The 27,921-nt window shown below is 44.0% G+C and overlaps 2 protein-coding genes and 1 pseudogene across 2 annotated transcripts; all 3 read left to right on the forward strand.

Annotated features, from left to right (window-relative positions):
* The window catches only part of LOC142366720 (plastin-1-like), a 9,464-nt pseudogene extending 8,082 nt beyond the window's left edge, over positions 1–1,382 (forward strand).
* Positions 1,383–2,605: 1,223 nt separating this feature from the next.
* Positions 2,606–20,450, forward strand: atr (ATR checkpoint kinase). Its single transcript, XM_075447989.1, has 48 exons — positions 2,606–2,788; positions 2,936–3,027; positions 3,881–4,033; positions 4,146–5,053; positions 5,156–5,298; positions 5,828–6,004; positions 6,092–6,258; positions 6,476–6,628; positions 6,796–6,994; positions 7,090–7,346; positions 7,477–7,673; positions 7,803–7,903; positions 8,097–8,268; positions 8,999–9,154; positions 9,308–9,502; positions 10,094–10,189; positions 10,317–10,406; positions 10,572–10,667; positions 10,770–10,900; positions 11,028–11,171; positions 11,346–11,439; positions 11,548–11,673; positions 11,958–12,164; positions 12,592–12,705; positions 12,816–12,931; positions 13,040–13,160; positions 13,236–13,373; positions 13,492–13,663; positions 13,961–14,127; positions 14,228–14,392; positions 14,536–14,627; positions 14,730–14,821; positions 14,936–15,113; positions 15,227–15,412; positions 15,504–15,663; positions 15,854–16,033; positions 16,289–16,431; positions 16,552–16,649; positions 16,746–16,975; positions 17,312–17,446; positions 17,890–18,090; positions 18,219–18,362; positions 18,724–18,874; positions 18,967–19,123; positions 19,237–19,390; positions 19,527–19,678; positions 19,800–19,905; positions 20,039–20,450. The coding sequence occupies exons 1-48, from the start codon at positions 2,736–2,738 to the stop codon at positions 20,210–20,212; spliced, it is 7,833 nt and encodes a 2,610-aa protein (XP_075304104.1). The 5' UTR covers positions 2,606–2,735; the 3' UTR covers positions 20,213–20,450.
* Positions 20,451–21,462: 1,012 nt separating this feature from the next.
* On the forward strand, positions 21,463–26,678 carry LOC142365804 (endophilin-B1-like). Its single transcript, XM_075447526.1, has 10 exons — positions 21,463–21,701; positions 21,823–21,964; positions 23,054–23,182; positions 23,284–23,417; positions 23,505–23,597; positions 23,742–23,825; positions 23,915–23,938; positions 24,267–24,356; positions 24,562–24,662; positions 24,967–26,678. Exons 1-10 carry the CDS (start codon positions 21,645–21,647, stop codon positions 25,613–25,615), a joined length of 1,503 nt encoding a protein of 500 aa, XP_075303641.1. The 5' UTR covers positions 21,463–21,644; the 3' UTR covers positions 25,616–26,678.
* The last annotated feature ends 1,243 nt before the right edge of the window (positions 26,679–27,921 follow it).

Consider the following 27,921-nt stretch of genomic DNA (forward strand, 5'->3'; position numbering starts at 1 on the left):
AGACACAAAAGAACTGCATTTCTTTTTCACACAATAAGCATGATGGTTTGAATATAAAATGTGTGTTATATTCTCTCTTTTCATCCTAGCTGGAAAACTGTAACTATGCTGTGATGCTGAGCAGGGATGTGGCTCACTTCTCTCTTGTTGGAGTTGGAGGAGAAAACATAAATCAGGGGAGTGTCATACACACCCTGGCGCTTGTCTGGCAGCTGATGAGGAGGTACCTACAGATGTGTCATTCGCTGCAATTATATTGTTTTGGGGAAGATGTATGAGTCTCACAACCGTCCCTTGTGTGTCCCTCAGATACACAGTTATGGTTTTGTCAGATTTGGGCGATGGAGAGAAGGTTGGAGATCAGATCATCCTGGACTGGGTCAACACCACTCTGAAAGAGAAGCGAAAGGACACACAGATCAAAAGCTTCAAGGTATGTGAGTAACAGCATGCTGTATTTGAGAAAGCTTGAGGCCGTCTCCAAGTTTGCCACTGTTACATGATCTTTGCAGGACAATCTGATCAGCACCAGTCTGCCAGTGCTTGACCTGATCGACGCCCTCGCTCCCGGCACCGTCAAGTGGGACATGGTGAAGAAAGCCGTGAAAGGAAGGATGATTGATGAGGATAAACTCAACAATGCCAAGTAAAGGAGAACAGTGTTTTACGCACCTTTATGCTTGTTCTCCTATCGCCACCTGACTCCTTTCTCCTCCTGCTTTTCTCTCAGGTATGCGATCTCAATGGCCCGTAAGATCGGAGCTCGTGTCTACGCTCTGCCGGATGATTTGGTGGAGGTAAAACCTAAGATGGTGCTGACGCTGTTTGCGGCCCTCATGGGATTTGGCTTGAAGAAAGCCAAATACTGAAAAAGATACTCTGGGGGGAAAAAGCAACAACAACAAAATGCAATTGCAATTATTTTTCTTTGACCTGCACACTTGGTACATTCGCCAGACGGAACAAAACAATCTTTGCTGTCTCTTTGAAAACAGCGAGAGTTAACTAAAGATGGGAAATCTTTTTTCTCATCTGCATTTATTTAACTATGATTTTATCAAACCTAAATTGTATCTGCTTTGTATTTAACAGTACTTTACTGTTTTTTTTACTACTTTCTCTGCAATATCAGGAGATGCAGCAGAGGGAAAACTGAATCATACACACAAGTGTCTTCTCACAACGTCTGTGAATGTTGTCCAATGAATATTGCTATTTAATTATCGAAGAGAATCTATTAAATGTGTATGTGTAGGTTAACTCTTGACATCCTTTATCAGAAGTGCATATGATGTAATTAAGGCTATTGCCTTTTGTAATTGTAAGTTATAAGTAGTTGAAACGTGTCTGAAATCTTGAAGATCAAAAAAACTCTAGAAAGAAGACAAAACTGATACAATCTGATTTAACTTTAGTTCCTAGATATGTAGGCCATACTTTTCTTCAAAAAGACAAATTAATTTATTCTATCAATACTTTCCTATGTCTTTAGTCTCACAGCTTTTCCCACTTTCACCTGATACTTTGTTTTACACAGATGCTCTGACTTTTCTTTTCTTAGAATTCATAGAAATTTTTTCAAGTTCACTGCTTCATCATAAATGAAAAACCATCACAGCCTTTAGGCAGCATTACTAAACCAAACCAAGACACTGTGACCATGACGTTGCACAGACTGAGAAAGGCTTTTTCTGCTGGAACTCAGTGGGTTTTTTTTCAATTGACAAAGTTCTGTTTTGTTCCAGCCTTTCAATAAAAAAAAATATGTTTCCAACAGCTGTCTGGCTTGCCAACGTGATTTATAGAAAACTGCAGACTTCAATGTTCTTTTTGGAGAAGTGTGACTTCCTCCTTACAACTCTTTGCATTACGTTATTTAGTGTTCCCCTAACTGTGGATTCATAAACATCAAAATTAGCGAATGGGGGAGGTGCTTTTAGTTTCTTCGAAGTTACCCTGGATTCTGTTTTGACCTCCTAGACACTCTTGGACAGCTATTTATTGGTCAACAACTTTGGAAGGTGGTCAACCAATAGAAACCAATAAAAACTCTTGGCAAATAGTTTTGTAACCTTTTACAGGCCAGTAAGAATGAATTATTTGGTAATACTAGGATATACTTCCACGTGTGTTGTGGAGATCAAACTTTGATCGATCCTATTCAGTCTAAGGTAACAAGGTCTTATTTTACACCTGACTGTCATCCCATTGATTTAGAATAGTTAAATCTACTTTATTTAACCTCACTCAATGCCGCTCAATGAGAATTTTAGATCTCTAAATAAATCACTGAGTCCTCTGTGGAATTTGTTTAATTTATCTTATTTTTTTGTCTTCCTCACAGCTTTTGTGGAAAAATAGGGATGTTTTATGTTAATTCAAGCAAACATATAAATATATATATATTATCCTATATATTTAAGGATTGTTAAATAAAAAAAAATATATACATATATATATATATATATATATATATACATATTTAGGGATAATGAAAATACCGTAATACACTGTGCGCAGTATCTGGAAACGAAGCACAGAGAGTTTGTGTTTCAGTGTTTTGGGCCTCGGTGAATGCCGTAGCAAAACAAAAACGTCATTTTGGAGCGAAAGTTTTCGAACGACTCAATGACAGTAGATGCAGATATGTTCTGGTTAAAATTACCTGACACATCTCGCTTATAACATATTTAGACATTATTAAACAGCAACACAATAAATCGACGAAAAAAAAAATGGAGGGGCTTGAAATGTCCGCAATGATACCGGCTCTCCAGGAGCTGGCGAGGTGAGTTTCCGACCAAAGTTAGCTAAACTCTTTGATGCTAACAGTTTGTTACTGACCTTTTCTTCTCCACTACTTACGGAAGTTAATGGAAGTCTTTGTTGCACCGTGTTCCTGTAAGTAACGTTAACACCATGTTGGTGTCTGTAGTGCCAGTGCTGCTGAGTACGACCAGGCGGTGCAGAAACCCCGACAGATCCTCTGCCAGTTCATTGACAGGATACTGACAGATGTGGATGTTGGTAAGTCAAAATTAGCAGCACATACAGGAGGAAGTCACAGTAACAAACAGCTGAAAACACCTGCACCGTTCTGTCAGGGATTATTAGGGATATTTGCTTATCCTATGTAGAGCTCCCTTTAGCTGATTCACTTGTTTGTCCACAACTGCAGCTATATTCTATAATGCTGTGGTGTTACATTCAAAGTTGGAGACTGTGTTGGGAATTTATTGTTTCTACACTAATAGGCAGGAGAGGTTCATAGTTTCCTGTCTACAGAGGTTTTTGGAGATAAAATAAATGGGTCCTTGGAGTTCCTGCTTTAGATTTCTTCTCAACATTTTCCTCATAGAGCAGAACTTAATGTGGAGTAGTGGGCCTTTTATGAATGAAAGCTGCAGAGCTCAGTAGCCTCAGTTTGCCTGCTGAGTGGACATGCTCAGAACTTCCCAGCATCACAAATCAATCGTGAATAGAATTTTGTCTCCTTTACTTTCCTCTCATATCACATCAAGCTTATATATACATGTATATATTTTTTTAAATATCTACCAAAATAAAGCCATTTTATTACCCATTAATGTGACTCGGGCAGATCAGAAATGTGTCAGGTTAATGTCTGAATCTACAATAATGTTGTTTTTGCGTCACTGACTAATCTGTGATGTTTCTAAAACATTTGTAAACCCGCAGAAGAAGTAACTCTGATTGCAGGGGGTCACTCATGCTCAAAAAGCAGAGATTAACTCATCGACATGTTCCGCAGAAATGTGTATTTGTCTAAACTTCTTCTGATTTTGTAAGTTATGAAGAGATTCATGATCCCCTGGCTCTGAACCAGTTTGTTAAGCAAATTACTTGTCTGTTGTTCCAGTTGCTCTAGGGCTGAATAGGAAGTCCAGCTCCGAGCCGGCGTGTGTCATGCTGTTAGACTTTGTGCAGCATATAGTCAAATCTTCGTCTCTAATTTTTGCAAACCCCAACTGCCAGCCTGCCGACTTCCCAGACACCACACAGAGCTGCACCGGTAGGAAATACATCTTGAAAAGCTGTGATATTAACAAAAAACATCTGAGATTTAAAAAAAAATGTGTAGAAATAAGTCAATGTCTCAGCACATTTTTCTCCCTTGATTTCAGACTTCAGTAAGTGGGTGACGGTGCGTTTACTTCGTGTGGCAGCTGCTCCAGGCTGCGATGTCATTCACAGTCGCATTGCTGCTGTGTTGTGCTCTTTGCTCCACACACTGAGAGTCAGGGTGCCGTTCATCTTCAGCTGCCTTACTCAGGAGCTCATATGTCTGGCCCAAGACCTCAGCAACATCCTATACGCTCATATCACTACGATGACAGGACCAGGACACAGTTTGGGTATTCACACGCAGAACCGATGGCCTCAAACACTCGAGAGCTTCAGTTTCTCCGCCTTGCGCGCCTCCTCATATCTCACCCCTTCTCCTCTCGTACTCTCCTCGCCTGCTGCCTTGGAGTCACTGACTGTTGTGACTATCGGCATCATAACGGACTCTCTGAGGGGAGTTGTCTCCTGTCATGACCTGAGTGTGGCCTGGGAGACGGCATGCTCCATCATGGCCAACGGCAACACCGGGCTGAAGAAGCTCTCCATGGTGATGCTGAGAAAATTGGTGGAGCTTCGGGGGTTTCCTAAGATGCAGAGCCACGAATTCTTCACAGCCTTTTTCCATTTGCTGGAAACGCACTCCTACACTATTGCAGCAAACACAGTTGAGAAGGAACCCTATGAAGGAGAGCTGCTGCACCTGACCCGCTGCGCGTTTCAGTCGTCCTCTGTTCGTCACTCTGACTTTGAGTCCATATATCTCTCACAGATGTTTCAGTGCGTTTGTGCTCTCGGGGGAGCGTGTATTAAGCTCGGACCAGAAGTTACAGCATCTCTCTGCCTGCTGTTCAGCTTCTCACTGTCTGTTGCTCCGGTTTCCGAGAGCGCTGCTTTGCTCAGGAGGCAGCGGGTCACCGAGGTCTGCAGGACTCTGGCGTGCACCGTTGGGACAGAAAATCAAGCTGAGGTATGAATCACTTGTGCTTCAGAATATTTCTCTCACCCTCACAGTGTTTGTTACTTTACTCTCAACCTCCTTCCAACATCTGCGGCGCCTGTGCTTTTGCAGTGTGCCGAGGGGTTTTTCCAAGCTGCTCTTAAGGCCGAGACAGCTGTGGTGATACAAATGTCAGGAGATGGAGAGACTCCTGCCAAGAAGTCCCGCAAATCCGTCACCAGTTCAGTCGTCGAAACAACAGAAAAATCAGCAGCGTGAGTTCAGAAGCATTCACAACTCCGACTGTCATGGTGGTAACCCAGTAGACCGAATCATAGGTTGAAAAACACCAGACAGTGCACTGAATCACTTCAAAGTGTAAAATACATGAGGCTGCAAAAGGTTATGAAAAAATAACTTAGAAATGAGAGAGCAAGAACTAATATTAAGTGCTTTTAAAAAATGTGTTCAGGAATCTCTCTTTTCACAGTTGCACGTGTTGTACTCGCAGTAGTGTGAATGTAAACAATGTCCCTCCACCATAAACTGTCAGGCTTAAATAGAAATTATCACGACTAAACGTCGTATTTTGTTGTACAAATTTCCTTAACACTGTCTTGCCTTCAGTGGAAAAAAAAGAGTTGTGTCGTTTTAATTATGTTCAAGAGCCGCGTGGAAGGCTTTTTATCTCGAGAAGATATGAGCTAATCTTGTGGATTTTGACCACAGAGATCAGATTGAGTAAAGTAGAGCAGATTTTCTTGTGCACGGTTTATGTTTAAATGATTGTGTGTGCTTCTTAAGTGAGGTGGACGTGCGTGTTTGCAGTGAGGTTTGGGCCGTGTTGAACGGTCGTCTGGAGGAGCTACTGACGCTTCTGAGCTCAGACCCCCCCGAACCGGAGAACGCACAGACTCTGTCTGCTCTCAGGGGTCTGGCCCTCATCGTCCACCTCGCAGCCTTCTGCTCCTCCCCAATCCGGTAATCCACCAATAATGCCACATCATTTATAGATATCAATGGTTTATTCTGATTCAGTCACTCTGTCCCTCTTGGTTTGTTTGTCAGTACCTCGTACCCTCTCCGCTGGGTTCCCACTGAGACTCTGGTCAAGGTGTTGAAGAGCTGTCAGTCGGTGTTGGAAGGAGCCTCTGAGCCCGTCTCTAACCAGGACTACTTTCAGTCTGCCCTTCACACCACTGTCAGGGTCCTTGACTCTACCCTCTACCTGACATGTAAGCACACACGCGCAAGCTTGCTCAGATGGTTCCAATTTAGTTTGCTGCCTTAATTATTTTCAGCCACGTCATGACTAAAACATATTGTTTGTCATTTCACCTTTTCCCTCATTGACTGTATTTACTGTAAAGTTTCTGGTAGATATCTGGTCCAAAATGCATTTATATCACAACAGTGTAGTTATAGTCGTATTATCTTTTCATGTATGTGTAGTAAACAGCCAGATTGTGGATGGACTCCACCGGCGTGCGTGTGCTCTGCTGTCTCTTCCTTGGGTGTCTGAGAACAAGTCTGTGACTGCTTATAAGAGTGCAGGGTTCCCCTCCTGGCTGCCTGGCTTGGCTCAAAGGCTCAGCTTTTGTTATTGTGAGTATTTCTGACAACAGGGAAGTCAGCATTTCCATCTTCACGCTGAATATTCTAACCGTCTAAAGACGGCATCCAATGTCTGTAGGTAATGTTCAAACAATTTCAGATTTGTGGTGTGGGGATAATTAGTTGATTTTTAAAACAAGCCGTACGTGCCTTTTCAGCACCTGAGGTCCATGCAGACTGCGTGTCGCTGCTGGCCTTTCTGCATCACGGTGTGTGTGAGATATGGCGCGTGTGCGTGTTTGCGAAGGCGCTGCGGAGTCGGGACGCGGTGGTGAGAGCCGCATCTGTGAGGGCGTTCCCCGTTCTTCTTCACCACCTGGGAAAGTCGCACCACAACCTCATCAGCACTACTCTGCTGTGCGTAAACTCTACAGAGGCAATTTACAATTGTGGTGTTTTCGTTGTCATTGCCATGAAGTCATTATTACATTTCGTATGACGGCTCTGTTCAGTTCCATGCTGGAGGACAAATCGGAGCAGGTGAGGATGGAGCTTGCCAGGATTGTTGGTCAGCTGAGCTGCATCCAGTCGGAGCTCTCCAAGCTTAGTGACCTCCACACGGAGTCCACTGACCTTCCCAAAGTCCTCTGCCTTCACTGCAGCCTTGCAACAGAGCATGCTGGGAAAGCAGTGCCATCCCTCAGGGCGTCTGTTGTCAGACCCTTTCTTCCTTTACTCGGACCACAAGCTGCAAGCAGAGTTAAACAAGGTACTTGTTTAATTTGTTTTTTTCTTAAACTGAGTTTTAACGACATAAGAGCAACAGAAAAGATGCTGGACTTAAAGTTTTTTTTAAAGAGGGCAGTGATCTTCATCAGCCATGTGTTACACTCTCCCAGCATTCCTCGAATCGCTACCTCACCTCTGCCAGCATGTGAATCTGACTGGTGGAGACAGTGACTCCCGGGCAGTTCTCTGTGCTCTGATTGGTCTCATTGAGGATTCAGATCCTGTGGTCAGAGTACGCTTCGGCCAATCGGTGCGTTTCCTGCTGACGGACACCTCAAAAAACTCAGAACAAGGCATTCTGAATGAGGTGAGAAAATTCCAGTTGTAAAACTCAAAAGTCGCTGTCATTGATTGATGTGGTACATGCATCTTTTGGGGTTATGAGCCGTAATGGAGAGGCTGATGATATATGGGGGGATTCTTTTCGCCACTCCAGCTCCTGGTTGCTCGTCTTAAGGAGGCATTCAACAACGCTAAAATCAGCAGAGATGACAACCTGCGCAACACTCTCATCCTCACCACTGGAGAGATCGGAAGGTATAAATGCCCTTTGTGCTAATAATAATCATCTTAAATAAAAAGTAAATGGATACATACAATTTGTGAAATCCTGTTCTAAATCTTTTTTTTATTCCTCAAACATTTACTTTAAAGCATCACATTTTTATTAATGTCAAGTTCAAGTCCGCCTTGGTTAAATGTATCCCATCGATCTCTCGTCTTCTGTCAGAGCATCTCAGGGTAGTTTGGTGTCGTTTGCTCTGCTGCGTCTGCTCCACTGTCTCCTGTCCAAGTCCTCCCTGGTGTCGGTGGCTGCTTACACTCAGATCAGAGCACTGGCTGGTGCCAAAGGCTTAAAACTGCAAACTCTCTTCAGTCAGTACAAGAACCCCATTTGCCAGGTATAAAAAAAACATGTCCTGCGAATGCTGCTTTGATTGAATAAGACTTTAACAACGCTAATTGTTTTAAGGAAATGTATACACACTTTAGGTTGTCTAGAATGTTGTCTTATTTTATCTGTTTATAAGATTGTAGCTACTCAACAGTCCTGGGTTTCCTTTGTTGTATTTTGAATTTCACAATGTACCAAATTGTTTTCAGTTTAAAGGTCTGGACTTCAGGAAAGCCAGTCCAGCACCTGTAATGTATGCAGTATGCAGTTTAGCATTGTCTTCCAGAAATATGCAAGTCCTTCCCTGGTAAAGACGTAATCTGGATGGGTGCAATTGTTGCTCCAAAACATGATAAAACTTCAAGCATGGATGGTGCCTTTTCAAATGGTGCCAGTTCCATAGCCACTGAAGTAAATGTCTCATTTCCAACATTTTATATATCTTTTGTTGTGAATAAGATGCAATGTTTGGTTTAAGAAGTTTGTATTCTGTTTTTATTTACAGTTTACACTGCATCCAAACCTTTTTTGGAATTGATGATTTTTTTAAAAATAAAAACACAAAATAAAGTGCATCAAAGATACTTGCATCATGGAGTCTAAACATACATTTGCCTGAAATTTAAACGCAGGTTTGGAGAATACAGTCTGCTGTGCAGCTGATTTTGATCCTTTGGTTTTGCGGAAAACGTTATATGCTTTTCTGGCTATTGATCTTTTATCTTTTGTGTTTTCAGTTCCTGGTGGAGTCTCTTCATTCACGCCATTCATCGGCCCTGCAGAGTACTCCCGATCAGGGCAGCGAATCGGCCAATCAGAGAGAGCTGGCTCTGGACATCCTCGCTCAGATCGCGCACGCTTTCGACTTTCCAGACCTCCACCGCTTTCTCACTGTAAGCCCAGTCGAACAAGCAACCGCCGCCACAGACAGTGTAGATAATAGATTTGCATGTACATGTGGTCGTATATTGAGACTGTATTGTGTGGAGTACCTTTCCGTATATTTTGTGGGCGTTTACCTTTTCTTGCACATTTTGTTTATCCAGCGGACCCTTCAGGTGCTGCTGCCCTACCTGGCAGCCAAGGCAAGCTCCACAGGCTCCGCCCTCATTCGTACTCTGGCCATTGAACTGAAGGCAAACAGGAGAGAGATTCTCATCAACAACTTCAAGTATATTTTCAGCCATCTGGTCTGCTCCTGCACCAAAGAGGAGCTGGAGCGAGCTTTTCACTACCTGCAGGTATTTGATAACCTTGCTTGGGGCTGCCGTCTGCAAATTTTGGGAAAGTTTCTATTGGAACTGTCACAGACGCCGATATTTCTTAAAACCGAAGCGCAGTTGCACCAGTCACTCTTGTTCGAGTATAACATGAATGTTACTTTTGATGAGTCGGCACAAAGCACAATAGGATTAATGAAGGGTGAACCGCTTTTTGAGGTTTTTTCTGGATGTTTCTTCAAGCCTCCACAAGCAAACGACAGCCAAAGTCCTCGTGTTTCAGTGTTGAAGTGTAGACTTTATATCAACGACAGATAACAATGACGAATGAAAGGCCTTAAAGTGGGTGTTACATTTGATTGGCATGTTTCAGCGTTGTTCAGTCCGCCACTTGCTCCCAAATGTTCTTGTAGAAAACTACAAGCAGAACTCGCAGTTGAATCCACCGCGCTCCACAAACCAGCGAGTACTGTCACGACCACCTCATCCCTCATTTACATGCAGTCTTTGAGCAACACTTCATATTTCTAAGGAAAAAGGATTGTGGGATTGTTTTGTCTTCTTCATCTAAGCGTGACTAACTGCTAATGCTCGTTTCCCTCGTTGTCCCAGAGTGAAACAGAGATCGAGCTGGGCTCTCTGCTGCGGCAGGACTTCCAGGGTCTTCATAACGAGCTGCTGCTGCGTTTAGGAGAACATTACCAACAGGTCAGATTAAATCGCCTTCAGTATTTATTTTATTTTATTTTTTTAATCACCGGCTTAAATTCTATTACTGTATTATATGTGGTTTGAAATTTGGCGTCCGTGTGTTTGTTGAAAAAAATGTTTTCAGGTTTTTAACGGTTTGGCGATCCTGGCCGCCTTTGCGTCCAATGATGATCCGTACCAGGGTCCCAGAGACATCACCACCCCAGAACGCATGGTGCATATCATATTATCAGCTCTCTGCTTTTTTATATATTTTTTTTGTTGTTCTTTTTTCTTTTAGATTTTCTGACAAGTGAGCATTTCTCTAATTTGACACATTTGAAACACGCATTAAGTTCATCAATGCAAAGAGAATCTTTATGCCATCGCCGCTTTCTAGGCTGACTACTTGCAGCCGAAGCTGCTGGGGATTCTCGCCTTTTTCAACATGCAGCTGCTCAGCTCTAGTGCAGGAGAAAAGGACCGCAAGAAGTTGGCGAGTCAAATTTGTTTACCGTATTAAACGGCCGTTTTTGAAATTTTGAAGTTAAAATCTATTTCAGCCTAATAAGGGAGCCTCTGCCTGTTCTCTGTGCAGGCACTGACGAGCGTGATGGCTCTGATGCGACTGATGGGCCCCAAACACATCAGCTCTGTCAGAGTGAAGATGATGACGACGCTCCGCATCGGTCTCCGTTACAGAGAGGATTTCCCACTGCTTTGCTGCCAGTGAGCAAACGCACACCCACGCACTTCTTTAAGGGGAAAAAAAAAGTCCCGTCCGAGCTACCTCTCAGTCATGTGACCTTTTTAAAATGTGTATCAAAAATCTTTTGTTTTTGTTTCCTTTGAAAAGGACGTGGGAGTGTTTTGTGAGGAGTGTGGAGCCGTCACACCTCGGCCCTCTGCTGAGTCACGTTATCGTCGCGTCACTCCCCTTGATCCCACTGCAGCCCAAAGAAACTGCCGCTATCATCCGCTTCCTCATCCTGGACAACAGGTGAAGCTCAAGAAGACAAATTCACACTTAGAAAAAAAAAAAACACAAAAGCTTCTCCGGTGTAAAATTCATCTGTATTTTCTTCAGTCATCTGTTTTTGTCCAGTTGCCGACTGTAAAACTGTACAGCACTTTAGACACCGCTGTGACTCTCCCCTTCTATCAATCTTCACAGGGAGGAAGTTAAAGACTATCTTCATGAGATCTACTTTCTGCCGGACCATCCTGAGCTGAAGGACATTCACACAGTTCTGCAAGATTACAAAAAGGTCTGCATGAAGGTCACAATGATGAAGGGGAAAACAAAGGGTGACAAAATCAGTTTGATAACGATGAAAGACGATAAATCAAGTGTGGTTTTTCTTTTTTCCTTCTAGCTGACAGCCAGCAGCAGTGATTTAGCTGCAGCGCTGCAGCTCTCCATGAGAGCTGTTCAGCATGAGAATGTGGACGTAAGGATCCACGCACTGACCAGCCTCAGGGACAGGATGCACAGCAACCAGGTACACAAACACTGGTGGTACGGTGAGGTAACGGCTCTGCCTTTGAAAGGATGGCCGCGTATAAAAAAACAACGTGAAATATTCACACGTATTACTGAATCCTGATAATAATGCTCTTTTCCACGTAAACCGAAAGTAGATGAATGCTCCCTTTAACACGTACTGTGCAGTAATCCGGCCACAGCAGATGCTCAGCTACACTCTTACCCTGAGGTTTACTGCTGCAGCTCTCTTAGATGCACTACAGTTCTTTAGAACATCTCGTGAATATTTGTGGGCTGCAGGAGTGGCTGCTGCAGCAGGTTTGTGCGAGTGAAGCGGTGGAACCGGTCATCTCCAACTTGGTGTCAGTGCTGCTGAAAGGCTGTCAGGACTCGTCCCCTGAGGCCAGGCTCCTCTGTGGGGAATGTCTGGGCGAGCTGGGGGCCGTAGATCCTGGACGCCTTGACCTGTCGCACACCCTCACCCACGGTGACCGCAACACCTTTGTGGTAAGTAAGGCCAGAATGCTAAAGATTAGCGAGTTTTTACCATCATTTTACCAAAAAAAAATTTGCGTTATATTACATTAAGATGAAGTTTACATTATATTTTAATTATAAATGAGTTTGGTACCCTTCCAGTTTCAGGTAAAGCCTTTGATCTCATTATCAGCGTTCAATTTGTAGGCTGCTTAACTTTGAGTTTAGCTTTAAATGTGGCTACTGATGATTTATTGTGGCGATAAAAGTAATTTGTAATAAATACATTTCATGCCTTTTTTTTACATGAACATATACCAACATAAATCTAACTTTAATGTGCCAGTGTTTTTTTTTTTAAAAGTAAGATTCTTTAAAAATGTGAGATGTAACTCACTTTGTAACATGCATTTTTTGACGCAGGGTAAGTTAACTGTAGCTTTCTTCTTGGTTGCAGAGCGGAGTTGATGATCCTAACTTTGCCTACGATTTGCTGACTGAGTTGACTAGAACATTTCTGGCTTATGCCGATGATGTGCGAGCCCAGGACTCAGCTGCATATGCAATTCAGGTATGCGCGTTATGCTATGGGCACACACTTGCACTTTATTTTCTTTCTTTTTTTGATATATTTTTCCTTATATTTTGTTTGGTGTGGGTGTTTTTATTCGTGCGCCGTAGGAACTGCTGTCTATATTTGAGTGTCACGAGGGAAGAACTGACTCACCGGGTCGTCGTCTGTGGAGGAGATTCCCAGAACAGATCCAAGAAATCCTGGAGCCTCACCTCAACAGCAGGTATAAGCTTACACCTCCGTAGACTTGCGCGATTACACTCCTGTCTTGTGATTTACACGATGTAATATATCATCCATTTTGCCTTTACTTCCTGTTTCTTTCCTGCAGATATAAGAGCAGCCAGAAGGAGGTGAACTGGTCTAAACTAAAGAAGCCAGTGTACCTCAGCAACAGAGGCAGCAAGTTTTCTGATTGGTCAGCCACCTGGGCTGGATACCTGATCAGCAAGGTCAGCCAAAGTTTTCCCCTCTTCAACAACGTAGCGTTCTTCAGAAGCGTGAATGATCACTTCTCCGTGCTCTAGGTCAGGCATGAGCTGGCCAGCAAGGTGTTCAAATGCTGCAGCTTCATCATCAAACATGACTATAAGGTCACGATCTACCTGCTGCCACATATCCTGCACTACATGCTGCTGGGATGCACACCTGCGGAGCAACAGGAGGTGAGGATAGTGTCTCTGCCACTTACTCTCGCAAATCTTAATTAAAACAGGCATGTTGTTGTTCTGTTTATTTTATGTTTGGCTGTTTTTTCCTGTGTTTTTTTTCTTTCTTTTAAAGGTAACAAAGGAGATGCTGGCAGTGCTGACAGAGGGCGATGAGCGTGGAGGTGGGAGCGTCCAAGAGACGGCCTCCAGCCTATCACAGCTCAGCACTCAGACTGTGTTCAGCATGCTGTCGCACCTCACACAATGGAGCCGCCACATCCTCGCCTCCAAACCAAAAGTCAACGGTCTGGGACACATTATTCTTAATATTTGTAGCAATGAGTTGTTCTGAATAAGCATTAGCATTTTAACTTTTTAATATCAGTTTGAAAAAGGCTCTGTTAGACACCGACAGTTTAGCGAAAATAAAATCTTTAGTCTGTGGAATTGCTGCTGTTAGATTACAGTAACATTTAGGATATTGAGGATAGATTTGATATTACAGTTTTTACAGCTACATGTCAATGCATTCCTCCTTGTCGTTCACTAACCTCCATGGTTTGACAGCGTTGAAGATAAAAGCTGAATTGTTATGATTGCAGAAAGTGGGGATTATCAACGCGTGGTGGCCTTCCTGAAGGGCATTCCACAGGACGTTCTGGCCAAAGCTTCTCTGCGATCCAAAGCGTACACTCGTGCCCTCATGCACTTTGAAGCTTACATCCTAGAAAATAAGGAGAACATCCAGGACCATCTCACCTTCCTGCAGGTCAGACTGACTGTAACCAATTTTGTTAAAAAAAAATGTCAAAGTTATGACGTGGGGAACGATGCATCTTTGAAATCTGATGCATGACTGGCTGTCGCAGACGCTGTACGCTGCAATGCACGAGCCTGACGGCGTGAGGGGGGTCAACGCCCTGAGGAGGGAGGAACCGTCACTACGGGAACAGATACTTGAGCACGAGAGCATCGGCCTGCTCAGAGACGCCACGGCCTGCTACGACCGGGCCATTCAGCTGGAGTCAGACCAGGTCACGACCTCTTTTGCATCATTTTATACAATTTAACAGCACCATGTTTTACCCCAGTGCTGCTTGTGCTCTTCATACTGTAATTCCCCATGAAATGTCTATAATCTAGCAAACTGTTGAAATATTTCGAAATGATTTTCCAGATCGGTCACTATCATGGAGTGATGACCTCTATGCTCGGCCTGGGACAGCTGTCCACGGTCATCACGCAGGTGAACGGAGTACTGGCCAACAAGTAAGACACATACACTTCGACTCATGCGTTTTAAGCTCATCGCATTCTCATTCACGTTGTTTTTGGATTGAAGCCAAACCCTCTTTATGGAACTGTGTTTAGGCACCAGTGGAAGTCGGAGCTGAATATGTACAGAGTCGAGGCGGCCTGGAAGCTCGGAAAGTGGGATCTGCTGGAAGACTATTTGAGTTCAGGTCATTAAAAGCCAAAACGCCACCTTGAACTGTTTGTAATTCTCCGCCACCGGCCTGCTTAAAAACCAAAACTTAATGAGAAGAGTTTTGCTTTTTCTGTTTTTGTGTCTGCAGACCAGCAGTCGAGCACCTGGGGCGTGCGGCTCGGCCAGCTGCTGCTGTCGGCCAAGAAGCAGGATGCTGAGACTTTCTACGAGAAGCTGAAGCTGGTGAGGAAGGAGCAGGTCGTGCCTCTGTCCGCTGCGAGTTATGAGTGCGGAACCTACCAGAGAGGATACGAGTATATTGTCAGGTCTGTGGTTGGAATCTGTGTTTTCGTTTTTTTGGTTTTTTTTTGTATTTTCATGGCTTTTTTTTAAATAGCAGTAACTTGAGATTGTAAAAGCAGAACGTCTGTGTGTTTAGGCTCCACATGCTCAGTGAGTTGGAGCACACTTTCACTGAGCTGCGGAAACACGGAGAGGGTCCTGCCTCTAGCGCCAGCCAGCTGTCTCCCCATTTGTCAGAGCGGCTGGAGATGACGCAGAATTCCTTTAGAGCAAAAGAGCCAATCCTGGCACTCCGCCGTGCCCTGTTCAGCCTCGGACCGCAGTAAGAACGTAGAAGCATCTGCAAGCACACACATAAACACAAACGCTCACTATTACATCTTTGAGTTGGTCATGGAACTCGTGCTCTGCAGGCATGGGTGTCAGGAGCTGGTAGGGGAGTGCTGGCTACAGAGTGCCCGAGTGGCCAGAAAGGCAGGACACCACCAGACGGCCTTCAATGCTCTTCTGAACGCTGATAATACTCACCTGGCTGAGCTGGTCACAGAGAAGGCCAAGTGGCTGTGGTCTAAGGTACAGCTGGCCTGTAAATCCATCCAGTGTGCAGCCTGAAGCTGATCGTATGCATGCAGCACGGTCATCCCCAGGGTGCTGTTTGGTCTCTTGTGGGTGGTAGTGCTTCTGCACAGCTCACATGTGGTTATCATACAGACATACAGAGACAAAGCAAAGCTAACAAGCTCCTCTGTGTGTCTGTGATCAGGGCGATGTCCACCAGGCCTTGATCGTTCTGCAGAAGGGCGTGACCCAGTGTTTCCCTGACGATCAGCCCCTGACGGACCCTCGCAACCTGCAGACTAAAGGCAAAGCCATGCTGCTGGTGGGACGCTTCATGGAAGAGACGGCCAATTTTGAGTCTAATGCCATCATGAAGGCATACAAGGTATCGGCCTTGATGAGCTTTTTTTGTTTGATCGGACATGCAGCAGGTTTTTACATCATATCAACACTTTTGTCCTCTGGAAATAAAGTATACATGCACAGTAGACTCTGAAGATCCACTCATGGTTGGAATTTGCAGAGCAGCAATTCACCCAGGATGTTGTTAGGGATTCCCTGAAAATGCTGGCCTCTTTATCACCATCCCTCAAAGGAGTATGCAGTATGCTGTGATTTTATTGGATTTTTTTTTTTTTAGGATGTGACCAACCTCTTGCCAGAGTGGGAGGATGGAAACTTTTACCTCGCCAAGTACTACGACAAAGTGATGCCAATGGTGACCGATAACAAGCTGGAGAAGCAGGGAAATCTCATCCGGTACATCGTCACGTACTTCGGAAAGTGAGTTGTTCCTGATCGTATCAAGACCCCTTTCAGCCTGCACTCGAATGCTTTTTGCAGTTATTCTTGACTCTTTAGTTTACTAATGAAGAATATATTTACATTATTAATCCCTGTCAGAGCCCTGCAGTTTGGAAACCAGTACATCTACCAGGCCATGCCGCGCATGCTGTCTCTCTGGTTGGACTTTGGAGCAAAAGTGTGTGAATGTGAGAAAGGTAGGTGGCCGAGGGGATTCAAATACTTTCTATTGTCTCTTTTCACTTACGGATATCGCATCAAATTTGACGTGCACGCGTATTCCTACTTCTCAGCTGGGCGAGCCGACAGGCAGATGCGACAGGAGCTGAGTAAAATCAATACGGTGGTCGGTGAGCACTGTGCCTCTCTGGCACCGTACCAGTTCCTCACCGCCTTCTCCCAGCTCATCTCCAGGGTGTGTCACTCCAGCGATGAGGTCTTCACTGTTCTCATGACCATCGTGGCCAAAGTGTTCCTTGCATACCCCCAACAGGCTATGTGGCTGATGACCGCTGTCTGTAAGGTTGGTGTGTTTTTGTTTTTTTTTTAGCTTCTCAGTAACAGTCTGAGGCTTTTTTTACTCGCACGCTGCATTAAGCTTTTTCTGTTTGCATGCATACCATAGCTATTATATAATCCTATATATGTTCTCTAGTCTTTACAAACTTACGTGTACCATATCTCCTTTTTTTCTTCCTGAACTTTAAATGTAAATCTAAACATTCTTCCCCTGGGTGATAATGTGTCATTATTTGAACAGATGTTGTGTCAGCACTCTTAAAATTGCTTCATTGCTTTAATGAAAAGAAAAAAAAAAAACAAGGTCCCATGTGCACTCTTGTTTGTGTTTGTTTTTCAGTCATCTTACCCCATGCGCATGAACCGCTGCAATCAGATCCTTAAGAAAGCCATCAGCCTTAAACAGTCTCTGGAGAAATTTATCGGAGATGCCAACAGGCTAACTGACAAGCTGCTGGAGCTCTGCAACAAACCGGTACGTACACACACACACACAGGGAGACACTGAATGTAACCTGTAATTGGAAATCACATGTTACGTTTAATACATTCATTCACAATGCTAATTCCCAGCGTGTGCATTCATCTTCAATCATTAATGACTATCAACCCTGCATACATGTGTGAATTCATTCTTAAAGTTAATAAAGTATGTGATCACATTCTGTTTTAAGGTGCTCTTTATTAGATACATGCTTATTTATTCCAAATTAGATTCAATGTGAAGCTAAAGAATTAAAACAAAGCTATTGATGTATTTTTTAAAAACTCAATATTTTGATTGCACCCATTTGGCAGACAGAATTCATTTAAAAATTGATTATTACCGTTAGGAAAAAAAACGGAATCGCAGGTGTTGGGAGAAGGCAAAAGCACTAATGTTGGGCAGCCACAAAGCTTTCTGATTGTGTCTTACAGGTGGACGGTAACAGCACCACCCTCAGTATGAGCGTTCACTTCAAGCAGCTGAAACGCCTGGTGGAGGAGCCGACCTTCAGCCAGATCCTGATCCCGCTGCAGTCCGTCCTCATCCCGACGTTGCCCTCCACCAGCGGGGCAAACACGAAGCACGACGCCTTCCCGGGACACTGGGCGTACCTGGATGGCTTTGAAGACATTGTAAGTGGGGGGAAAAAGGGGCCTCGAGTCGTGCAGTCCATCTCACCAAGTCTTTCGCCAGGAGCGTGTTTACAGAAAAACTATCTCGAAGTGGTAAGATTCCTGTGACCCCATGTGCGTTTGTACAGGTGGAGATTTTGGCCTCCTTACAGAAGCCAAAGAAGATCAGTCTGAAGGGCTCAGATGGTCGAAGCTACACCATGATGTGTAAACCTAAAGATGATCTGAGGAAAGACTGCAGGCTCATGGAGTTCAACTGCCTTATCAACAAGGTGCACGCATTGTTCGACTCAGATGATTATAAACTGCATTACTGGTTTACTGCACCGATATGAACTTACACTACTGATGTCCTAAGAGATAATAATCTGCCCTCCTTATCTATGTGAAGACAGGTGAAAAAAAGTTGCAACATATTTCTCCATGTGGAGTTTCGTCCTCAAAACTCCCATAAATATTAATCAGCGCTTCTCTTTGGTACTATGAATGGAACAGTTTAAAACCATAAAGATTAGATCAAGTGCAGAACTGTTGCTTAAATCCCAGCACAATATATATACCTGTATAAAGTATTCTCAAGAAGGTGTAAAAAGCGCTGCCTCATCAGTCTTTTCATGCTTCCTGTGTGTGTAGTGCCTACGTAAAGACGCTGAGTCGAGGCGGAGGGAGCTGCACATCCGCACCTACGCTGTGATTCCCCTCAACGAGGAGTGCGGCATCATCGAATGGGTCAACAACACGGCAGGACTGCGACACATTCTCACCAAGCTGTACAAAGAGAGAGGTAGGTTTGTAATGTAAGGCCTATAAATGGAAGCGGAGATAAGCCGTTAAATGTGGCGAAATGATTTCATTGGTCACGTCTTTGTTTTGAAGGGATCTACCTATCAGGTAAAGAGCTGAGGAAGCTTATTTTACCGAAGACTGCTCCGTTTGAGGAAAAGCTACGAATCCACAAGGAGGTTCTGTGTGCACGACATCTCCCCGTCTTCCATGAGTGGTTCCTCCGGACGTTCGCTGACCCCACATCATGGTATGCTGCAATTCTCCAAATCGCCACAAGCAATTCCAATCATCTCATTTGAATGTGTAGAAGCCGTTTAACTTTTTCTGTTTGTTTTCTTTTGTGCGCGTGTGCGTTCACAGGTACAGCAGTCGCTCTGCATACTGCCGCTCCACTGCTGTGATGTCCATGGTTGGCTACATCCTCGGCCTGGGAGATCGCCACGGAGAAAACATCCTCTTTGACTCCTTCACTGGGGAATGTGTTCACGTTGACTTCAACTGCCTCTTCAATAAGGTTTTATCTTTGTCCCAACTTGTATTTAAAAAATCTATTATTTTCAGAAAAAAATATGTATTGTTTCAATTGAAATCATTAAAAAAAATCATTTTTCCCTGATATTATCTCATGCACGTCTCTTTCTCTCCACTAGGGGGAGACATTTGACGTCCCGGAGGTGGTTCCCTTCCGCCTGACCCAAAACATGGTCCACGCTATGGGGCCCATGGGTACTGAGGGGCTTTTTCGACAGGCCTGTGAGGTCACATTAAGACTCATGAGAGACCAGAGAGAGCCACTCATGAGGTAGACTCCAAAAGTCCAATTCTGATTATCAAATGGTAACGTTTTTTCATACCTGTACCCATTTAGAGTATGTAGTATGTTTTTAACAATCAGTGTGCTTGTTTTTCATTTCCCCTTCAAGTGTGCTTAAGACCTTCCTTCATGACCCTCTGGTGGAGTGGAGCAAACAAGGCAAAGGACTATCAAAAACCCAGGCTAATGAGACAGGGGAGATAGTTAATGAAAAGGTATGTATCTTTCTTTAATTCTGCCTACAAGCAAACAGGGCAGTGTCTAACATTACCGATACATGTCATGTTTTTATAATGACGTTATGCAATCACTTAATATTCTTTATGTTTCCACATCCCTCTCTGCTAGGCTAAAACGCACGTGTGTGACATCGAGCAGCGTCTGCAAGGTGTGATAAAGAGCAGGAATAAAGTGCTGGGTCTGCCTCTGTCAATAGAGGGACACGTGCACTACCTCATCCAAGAAGCCACCGATGACAAACTGCTCTGTCAGATGTATTTGGGCTGGGGCCCGTACCTGTAGAAACACTCCCACAACTGAACTTGTATTATAGGAATACCTTCTGGACCCCAGCAATTTCTGCACTTTCGACTGTTAGGTTAAAAAGAAAAAAAGAAATTTATATTCAATGTTCGTTCTGGAGTTTCCATTAGTGTTATTGAAGTTTCCTGTTTTCTGGAAACTGTCGATTCGCGTGGCTTTTCTGTACGTTCCCTTGTAATAAAGGAAGTGTTTGTTGATAATGTGCTTAAGCGTGTCTTTTAATCTCTTAACCCTCCTTAGATCTACAGAAGTAGTCGAGCAGCCAGCGCACCGATTTAATCTCCTGACTCTCCCTCTGTTTCTGTCCTGCTTTACACACCGTTGTCCAGTCGGCTCACCTTTTTGCTCATACAGTTTGTTAGGGGAACCTGAAAGAGACCGAAGAAAACAATGTGGAGTAGGCGGCATGCAATGCACTGTCTCTAAGTGAGGAATATCTTTGTTGGTCCATCATGCGTTCAAAATCTCAGAACGTCACGGTATTTTTTATTATTACTTTTCTTCTTTTTGTCAATGCATGGCTGCTTTTCCAACTGAGTTCGGGATAGAAGCCTTTCATGCTTGTTCCAAATTAAGGGTAGCTGTCGAGGTGAACACTGACAGGATATATCCAGATATAACCCTTTTTCACTTTTTTTATTTTATTTTTATTTTTTTAGATGATGCAGATGAGTAACTTCTATTTTTTTTTTCATATTCTTCACCATGATAGGAATATCACAAAAGAGCTGCTATTGAAGCTTGGAAATCGTAGCCATCCCGTCAAACCACCGGTTGTTCAACTGTATTCTGCTATTTAACGTGTTGACTCGTTTAGAAGTGCAGCACTGTGCAGGTGAGGCTTTTATCCTGAAAATTCTGAACCGGAACTTAAATTTAATCTTTGAATTTCGATTAATTTTCTAGGGTCTTCGTCACGGATTTATTTATTTTTTTTAATCATTTTAGATAATTCATTGTACTGATTGACGAATGCCCCTATTGCATTTACCAGTTGTCAGTAATACCCCCCAAAATAACCTGGAAATTAACATCACCGTGAGGCAAGCGTTAGAGCAGATTAAAAGTCCGACAAGATAACGCGACGGGTGGTCATCTTCCCTGACCGACCCGCGCTCAGCCAACAAGGCAAACCAACCGAAACGGAACTAGAAAATAAGAGTTAAACTCCGGCAGGCAGGTGAAGAAATCATCATGACCGGAGGATGATTAAATGAGCCCCACAGGCAGGTGCGTCGTCCTCATGTACGCCAGGCTTAACGGTTACTAACTGGAGGGCTATGCCGAGGTCAGTTGGCTGTTGTTATCGGTCAGTTCGTTCGTTTTAGCTTTGGTTTGCTAAATCCCGCGTGGCCGTTAACGTTGGGCTGCGTCCACCGGAGAGAGCGCGCGCGACCTTGAGGAAGCAGCAATGGATCTGACGCGGTTGGCTGTGGATGCTGGCCAGTTCATCAACCGCGCTGTTCAGGTAATAAGACAAAAACAAAAACGAACGCCGCATTGTTTGCTACACAATAAGGCAGCTTAGACGAATGTATTTCTCAGGTGTTCTTTAGTTAAACTGATAATACTGTGAAATTTCGCTCCAGTACACAGAAGAAAGTCTTGGCCAGGCCGAGAAGACTGAGTTGGACCCCGAGCTGGAGGAGCTCCTGGCCCGGGCAGACGCCACCAAGACTTGGACGGACCAGATAATATCCCAAACGGATGTTTTGCTGCAGCCCAGTCCAGGTGACACTAAATGTATTGATCGCTGCCCATCTCTCTAGCATTATGATTGAACACGTCGGAATAAATCTGTTCTTATCACAAAATCTCTGCACTGGCTGATCTTCTGATGAAAGAAACTTGCTGTGCATCCCAACATCTTTTTTTGGAAATTGTCGTTCCATTGTGTAGACAAATCGCTACTGGCATGTTTTATTAATCAAGGAGAGAAATAATCTCTTACAGAATCATCTCAGAGATATTTTATGAGAGCTTGCACCCAGCACATTAAATGAACTCAATAACTTTCTCCTCTACAGATAGGTCTGGAAAAAAATATGGATACTGGTATAAATTCTGTTATTTGAACTGTTTTGTATTACATATTCATTCCTAAGTCATATGATGAATGTGATGAATAAGTGCCACTTTAATTTTTTAGGGTGTGCTCAAAAGCACTATGCACAAGTCTTTTTTTCCTTTGATTGATTTGGCAGGTAAAAGCTCTGCAGACCAATATTTCTAAAGCTCAGTACGACAAATTTTAACGTTGAAGAGGCTTTACAACCTGTCCTTTCTCTTTAAACCATCATGTATAGGAAGTATGACAAAATCAACAGATAAAACTTTAAAAAGTAAACATTTTTACCTGCTTCTGCACAATAACGGTCTATGGAAACCCCCTGAGGGGCTGTGGATCTCTACCTCCCGGGACCCATTGTTTCGGCTGAGTCTGCTCAGTCAGCCTGTACATACAAACTTATTCTATGAGCTCGTCTGTTTGCTTTGGCTGTAGTTGGCATGGGCACATGAATTTGGCTTGTTTCGATCCAGTTACGTCAGCTGACGGAGCTGTGCGTGGCTGCAGTCTGTCATCTATCGAATGAGTGGACCGTTCAGCTGGCTGCAGCATCGAGGACATATTTTCAGATTATGTCTTGTTCTATCTACAGAGGGCCTGCACAGTCATAAATGAAGTGTCATCTTTCATTGTTTCCACAGTGGGTTGAACAGTCTGTTTGGCAGTATGCGTCCTTAATGGCCCCTTCTAATCTTTATTAACTAGTAGAATAAATTCTCCGAACTATTGAAAAATGCCCCCTTGATTAACAGGAGCTCGGTTAGAGGACCGGCTGTACGAACATCTGGAGTGGAGCGCCCCACCTCGGCCGCGTGCGCAAGAGTTACTGGGAGATCAGATGACCCAGGCGGGGCTGGAGATTGGATCTAACACCCCCTACGGTGAGTGTGCGGTCTTGTGTTGTTAAGTTCCCCAATAATACCTGAATTAATCTCTGCACGGTAACGTCTTTTCCCATCTGTTCTCTGTTTTTTATGTTCAGGAACAGCACTGATCAAGTGTGGAGAGGCTCAGAAGCAGCTCGGAGAGGCAGAGAGGAAGTTTGTCCAAAGCACCAACATCCACTTTCTCACTCCCCTGCGGAGTTTCACTGAGGGCGAATACACAGCCATCCAGGTGAGACGCACACCTGCGCCACGTGCACGCCCATCATCTCCCTTTTTTCTTTTGCTCTCAGTCACGCAAAGTATTTTTTGTTCGTAGAACGAACGCAAGATGTTGCTGAACAAGCGTTTGGACTTGGACGTAGCCAAGAGCAGGCTGAGGAAAGCCCACGAGGCCGACAGAGAGAACAGAGTGAGTAACGGCGGTGGTTTACCTTTCGGTGTTTTCCTCCAAACACCGTTTGTGCGTTTGTTTTGACGATGATCGCACAATCTTACACCGCACGCTGTGTTTTCCCTCCCCACCCGCCACCTCTCTCTCGCGTCGCTTTGCCAGAACTTGAATGCAAATCCGCTGGAGGACGACTACTTGTCTCATGTCTCCTACATGTTCAGTTTCCTGCGTGTGAAATGGCTCAAGGTCAGTGGTGCCTTTAAGGGACATGGCCACGGATGCATTTGATGTTTGGTCTTGCAACTCTTAATTTGTTTTTAATGTCTTCCCGACAGATCTGGGCTCAGGAAATCTCTCAGGTAACTGCATGTTAACCTTTGATTGCACACCATGCTGCACATACATACATATATATATATGTATATATATTAGCAGTTTTAAATGTGGCTCTGTGAGTGGGACAGATGTGAGTTTCTGCTGCTGCTTCATTTAGACTTGAGCTCATGAGGCATTCCGAGTGGGATTTTGTTTTTGCTGAGATGTAATTTTTAGATGGAAAGCAATTAATTTTAAGCATAAATTATTGACTAATATTAATGGTGTGTGTGTGTGTGTGTGTGTGTGTGTGTGTGTGTGTGTGTGTGTGTGTGTGTGTGTGTGTGTGTGTGTGTGTGTGTGTGTGTGTAGGCAGAGATGGAGCTGAGTATCTGTCAGAGTCTCTTTGCTCGACAGTCTGAAATCACACGGCAACTTGTGGAAGGAATCAGCAATACTCACGTAAGTTCTCACACACACACACACACACACACACACACACACACACTGTAATGAAGAAAATGCGTCATTCTTGAATTTTATTTTCTCTCATGTTCCATGTGTTTGTTTCCGAGCCAAACGCTGTCAAGCTGCTCCATCTGTCTCATGTTTCATTTGAGTTTTGTGGCTTTATTTCTTTCTTCTTTTTTATTATTATTTCCCTCAGATCAACCACATGCGGAGCCTTACTGACTTTGTGGATGCTCAGGCCTCTTATTTCGCTCAGTGCAACCAACAAGCTCAGGAGCTTGACAGACAGATTGCCAGGTCTGTATAGCCCCGCCCACAACTTTGTGTTTGTTTTACCTGAAAGCATTATTGAGGAATTCATATTGGGACACTGGGTCAAATCTAATTAAAAACATGTATTTACCATGCAACGTAGAAAACATAAAATGTTGAAAGTGATACATTGGCTCACCTTGAATTTGACGGTGGCCACATAGATGGATTTTGCACGTGAAACTCGGGACATTGAGTCTCATTTCGAAAAAAAAAAAAGGCTTTTGAGATTATTTTTGTTTCTGTGAATAAACATATTCATGTTTTATGATTTTGTTTCTCCTTGCAGCATTCCGGCTGTCCTCTGCTCCAATAACTGGCAGTCAGTAGCTTCTAATGCAGTTAATCAGCCATCAACAAGCAGCCATGTAGCTAATGAGCCTCTTGGGCTGGATCAGATCACTCCAAAGCCTGTAGTTATTCACCAGCTTCCAGACTTTGACCAGGACTCGTGGACTGTAAAGTCCCTACCCAAAACTGAACTCATTCCTGACCGTGCAAACAACAACAACAACAACAACTTCTCCACTCGCAGCCAGGCAAACGGGCAGCGTTCAGCAGTTAACGGCCAGTCACATCCCAGCCAAGCGTTCGGTCCCGTCCTCACATCTGAACGACGAGATGAGCTGCAGTCACCCGGCACGGCAGGCAGAACGTGTGTGACAGCTGACGCTCCGGAGGCCCCCGCCTCCGCCTCAACCCGGTCCGTCAGCGCAGCAGCTCCGATCAATAACGGAGCAGGTGCAGCGACAGCAGCGGCATCTCCGCCCTCACAGCCGACTTCCACTCAAAGCCGGTCTCCACCAGCAAATCCGGCAGCTATCGAGACCAGAACGCCCGACGATCCCCAAACAACCAGTGAAACTCGTGAGCAGCCTCTGATGAATGGAGAGGATGTCCGGAAGTCATCGCCAGAGAGGGAACGTGTGGATCAGTAGGAAAAAAAAAAGTGTTTGTTTGAGGATGTTAAATCAGGCTGACAGCTGATGATGTCCTCTGGCATTCTGGACCCTGATATGCAGATTCTGTTAGGCAGACACTATCAATGTATACTAACGTAGCTATGGAAAATGCAATCTAATGAATCCCATAGGGACCATAATGTGAAGTGTTTGTGAATAACAGTAGCCTACAGTCGTGTTCACGTATTACTGATGTTATGTGTAAATGATTGTTTAGTGTCAGGCTTCACTTGTGGAAAGCGGACGAAGAGGTTTCCAGTTTCAGGCTGGAAGCCAAGGCCGACAGACTGTCGTATATTTGCAGTCGGTATCTGTGAAAATTGAGTGTTTATTTTTACATTTTGCTAATCGACTGAACTAGTTAAGCTCGGTGCCAAGTGAATACGAGTGTACGTGGGAGTGTCTTCAGCTGCCATGTGGTTATAGGTGACACAAAGTTGTGACACCTTTAAAAAGAGCCGTCTGCCACCTTTTTTTTAGTCACGTTTCAACAGGTTGAGGTCATTTTCCAATGCGAAACAGTCACTTCTGTAATTGTGCAGCGCGAGAGGCGACAGCACACCAGGCTGAACTGGATCTTTATGCTTCCTCGTACACGCCACGAGGGTGTTTCCTCATAAATACTCTCAAATCACATATTTCCTTCTTTTTTTTTACCCTTTCGCCCCCCTTAAACCCCTCGTTGAGGTGAAATGTAAAGAAGTTTCCATGACCAGATGTTGTTGATTTTCTTCTCGAAAGGAGCCCTTCACAGTTGTGATGTGCGTCCAGTCTCGAGGCCCTGAATGGAAAGACACACACACATACTCTAATGTACTGATGTAATCACCCACCCACCCACCAACTTCACGCTTTTTTCACAGCACGTAAAGATGGTGTGGGTTTGGAGAGCTGCCGCCCTCACATTCTCATCATCCGAGTTTTAAACTCGTGTTTCAGTATCATGTCGTTGAGCCGATGCCGGCGCCAGGATGGAGATTTCACTCGATTCATGTCAACATGTGGAAAATAAATATGCAAACGGTGATGTCATACCAAACCGAGTGTGGAGTTTTATCTTTGTTCTCCGGGAATAAAATCAGCTGCACACCATTTGCTCATATTCTTTCCCCCGTACCGGCCAAATCTCCTGATCCAGATCTGCAATCAGTTGCAGCCTGAGGTCAAGATCTCGCAATTTTTCTTATCTGGTTAAAAAAAAAAAAAAAGAATGAAATACCTTGGGGCAAAGCTCGTGGTTGACCTTGAATCGCTTTGCTCTTATCAGTCTTAATAACCACATAACAATAATGAGGCCAGGATGTAGGACATGCAACTGCAATAAGCACAAACGCTTAAATACTACCTCAATCTTGCGTTTGCTTCCATTTCTACCTCTCCCCCCCTGTCTGCCGCTGTCCAGATTACATTGATTAGGTGCAGTTTGTGTGGTATTGATCTGCGAGCAGCCAGGAGGTCTGACTCAATAGCACCATCAACGTCTATATCTTGCCACTAGATAAGCGTTATGTTTTTAAAGGGGTGGCTGTGCAGCCACCACTTAGAGATGGATTAAACACTGCTACTTTTCCTCCCATGACCCAGAAAAGGAACAGATTTTTCTTCACTTTCTCCCCAGCTGCTCGTGAGTTTTCCTCAGGGACTTGTTTTCAGTGCTGCTGTCACTTTTCCAACTTTTTTTTTTTTTTTTTTTGTCACATTTTTTACATTTCCAAACAGTTGTCTCCCACAGCATCATACAGGAAGGAAGAGGAAACTGAAATGATGTTTTGTGAGTCCGATGGATGAGTAAGTTATGAGAGCAGATCACGGAAATCGGTTTGAATTATATATGGCTTCGTCATTTTCTACCAGAGGGCCGTACACAAGCAATAGGTAAGTACAATAAAAAGGGTTTAGATTATTTACCATCTATCTATATTTTGTCAGGAGAGTCCTTTAAGTTTGAAAGCCTCCTTAGCAAGTACACAAAGGGCAAAATGCTAATATGCCTCCAATGACCTCATGTCTGCTTATTTTCGGTGTTGAAAACACAATTTGGTCAAATTTTGTAATCAGCAGTAAGATGTCAGGTTTAGAAAATAAGGGGGATTTAGTTGGATTTGAGGTGTTCAGTCTTTACTGCAGGACAAAAGACACCCAAAGACATTGTTCAATAAAAAGCTGCTGCATGATATCTGGAGGGGGGACGATGTTTCGCAATCTACCCAGCTGTTCTTAGACGGTTTCCATCAGAACCTGTCAAGAAGCCCAAAAGGTTAAATGGGGGTAAAAGGGGTTAA

Source organism: Odontesthes bonariensis, chromosome 17, assembly GCF_027942865.1.
Source record: "Odontesthes bonariensis isolate fOdoBon6 chromosome 17, fOdoBon6.hap1, whole genome shotgun sequence".
Taxonomy (NCBI): Eukaryota; Metazoa; Chordata; class Actinopteri; order Atheriniformes; family Atherinopsidae; genus Odontesthes; species Odontesthes bonariensis.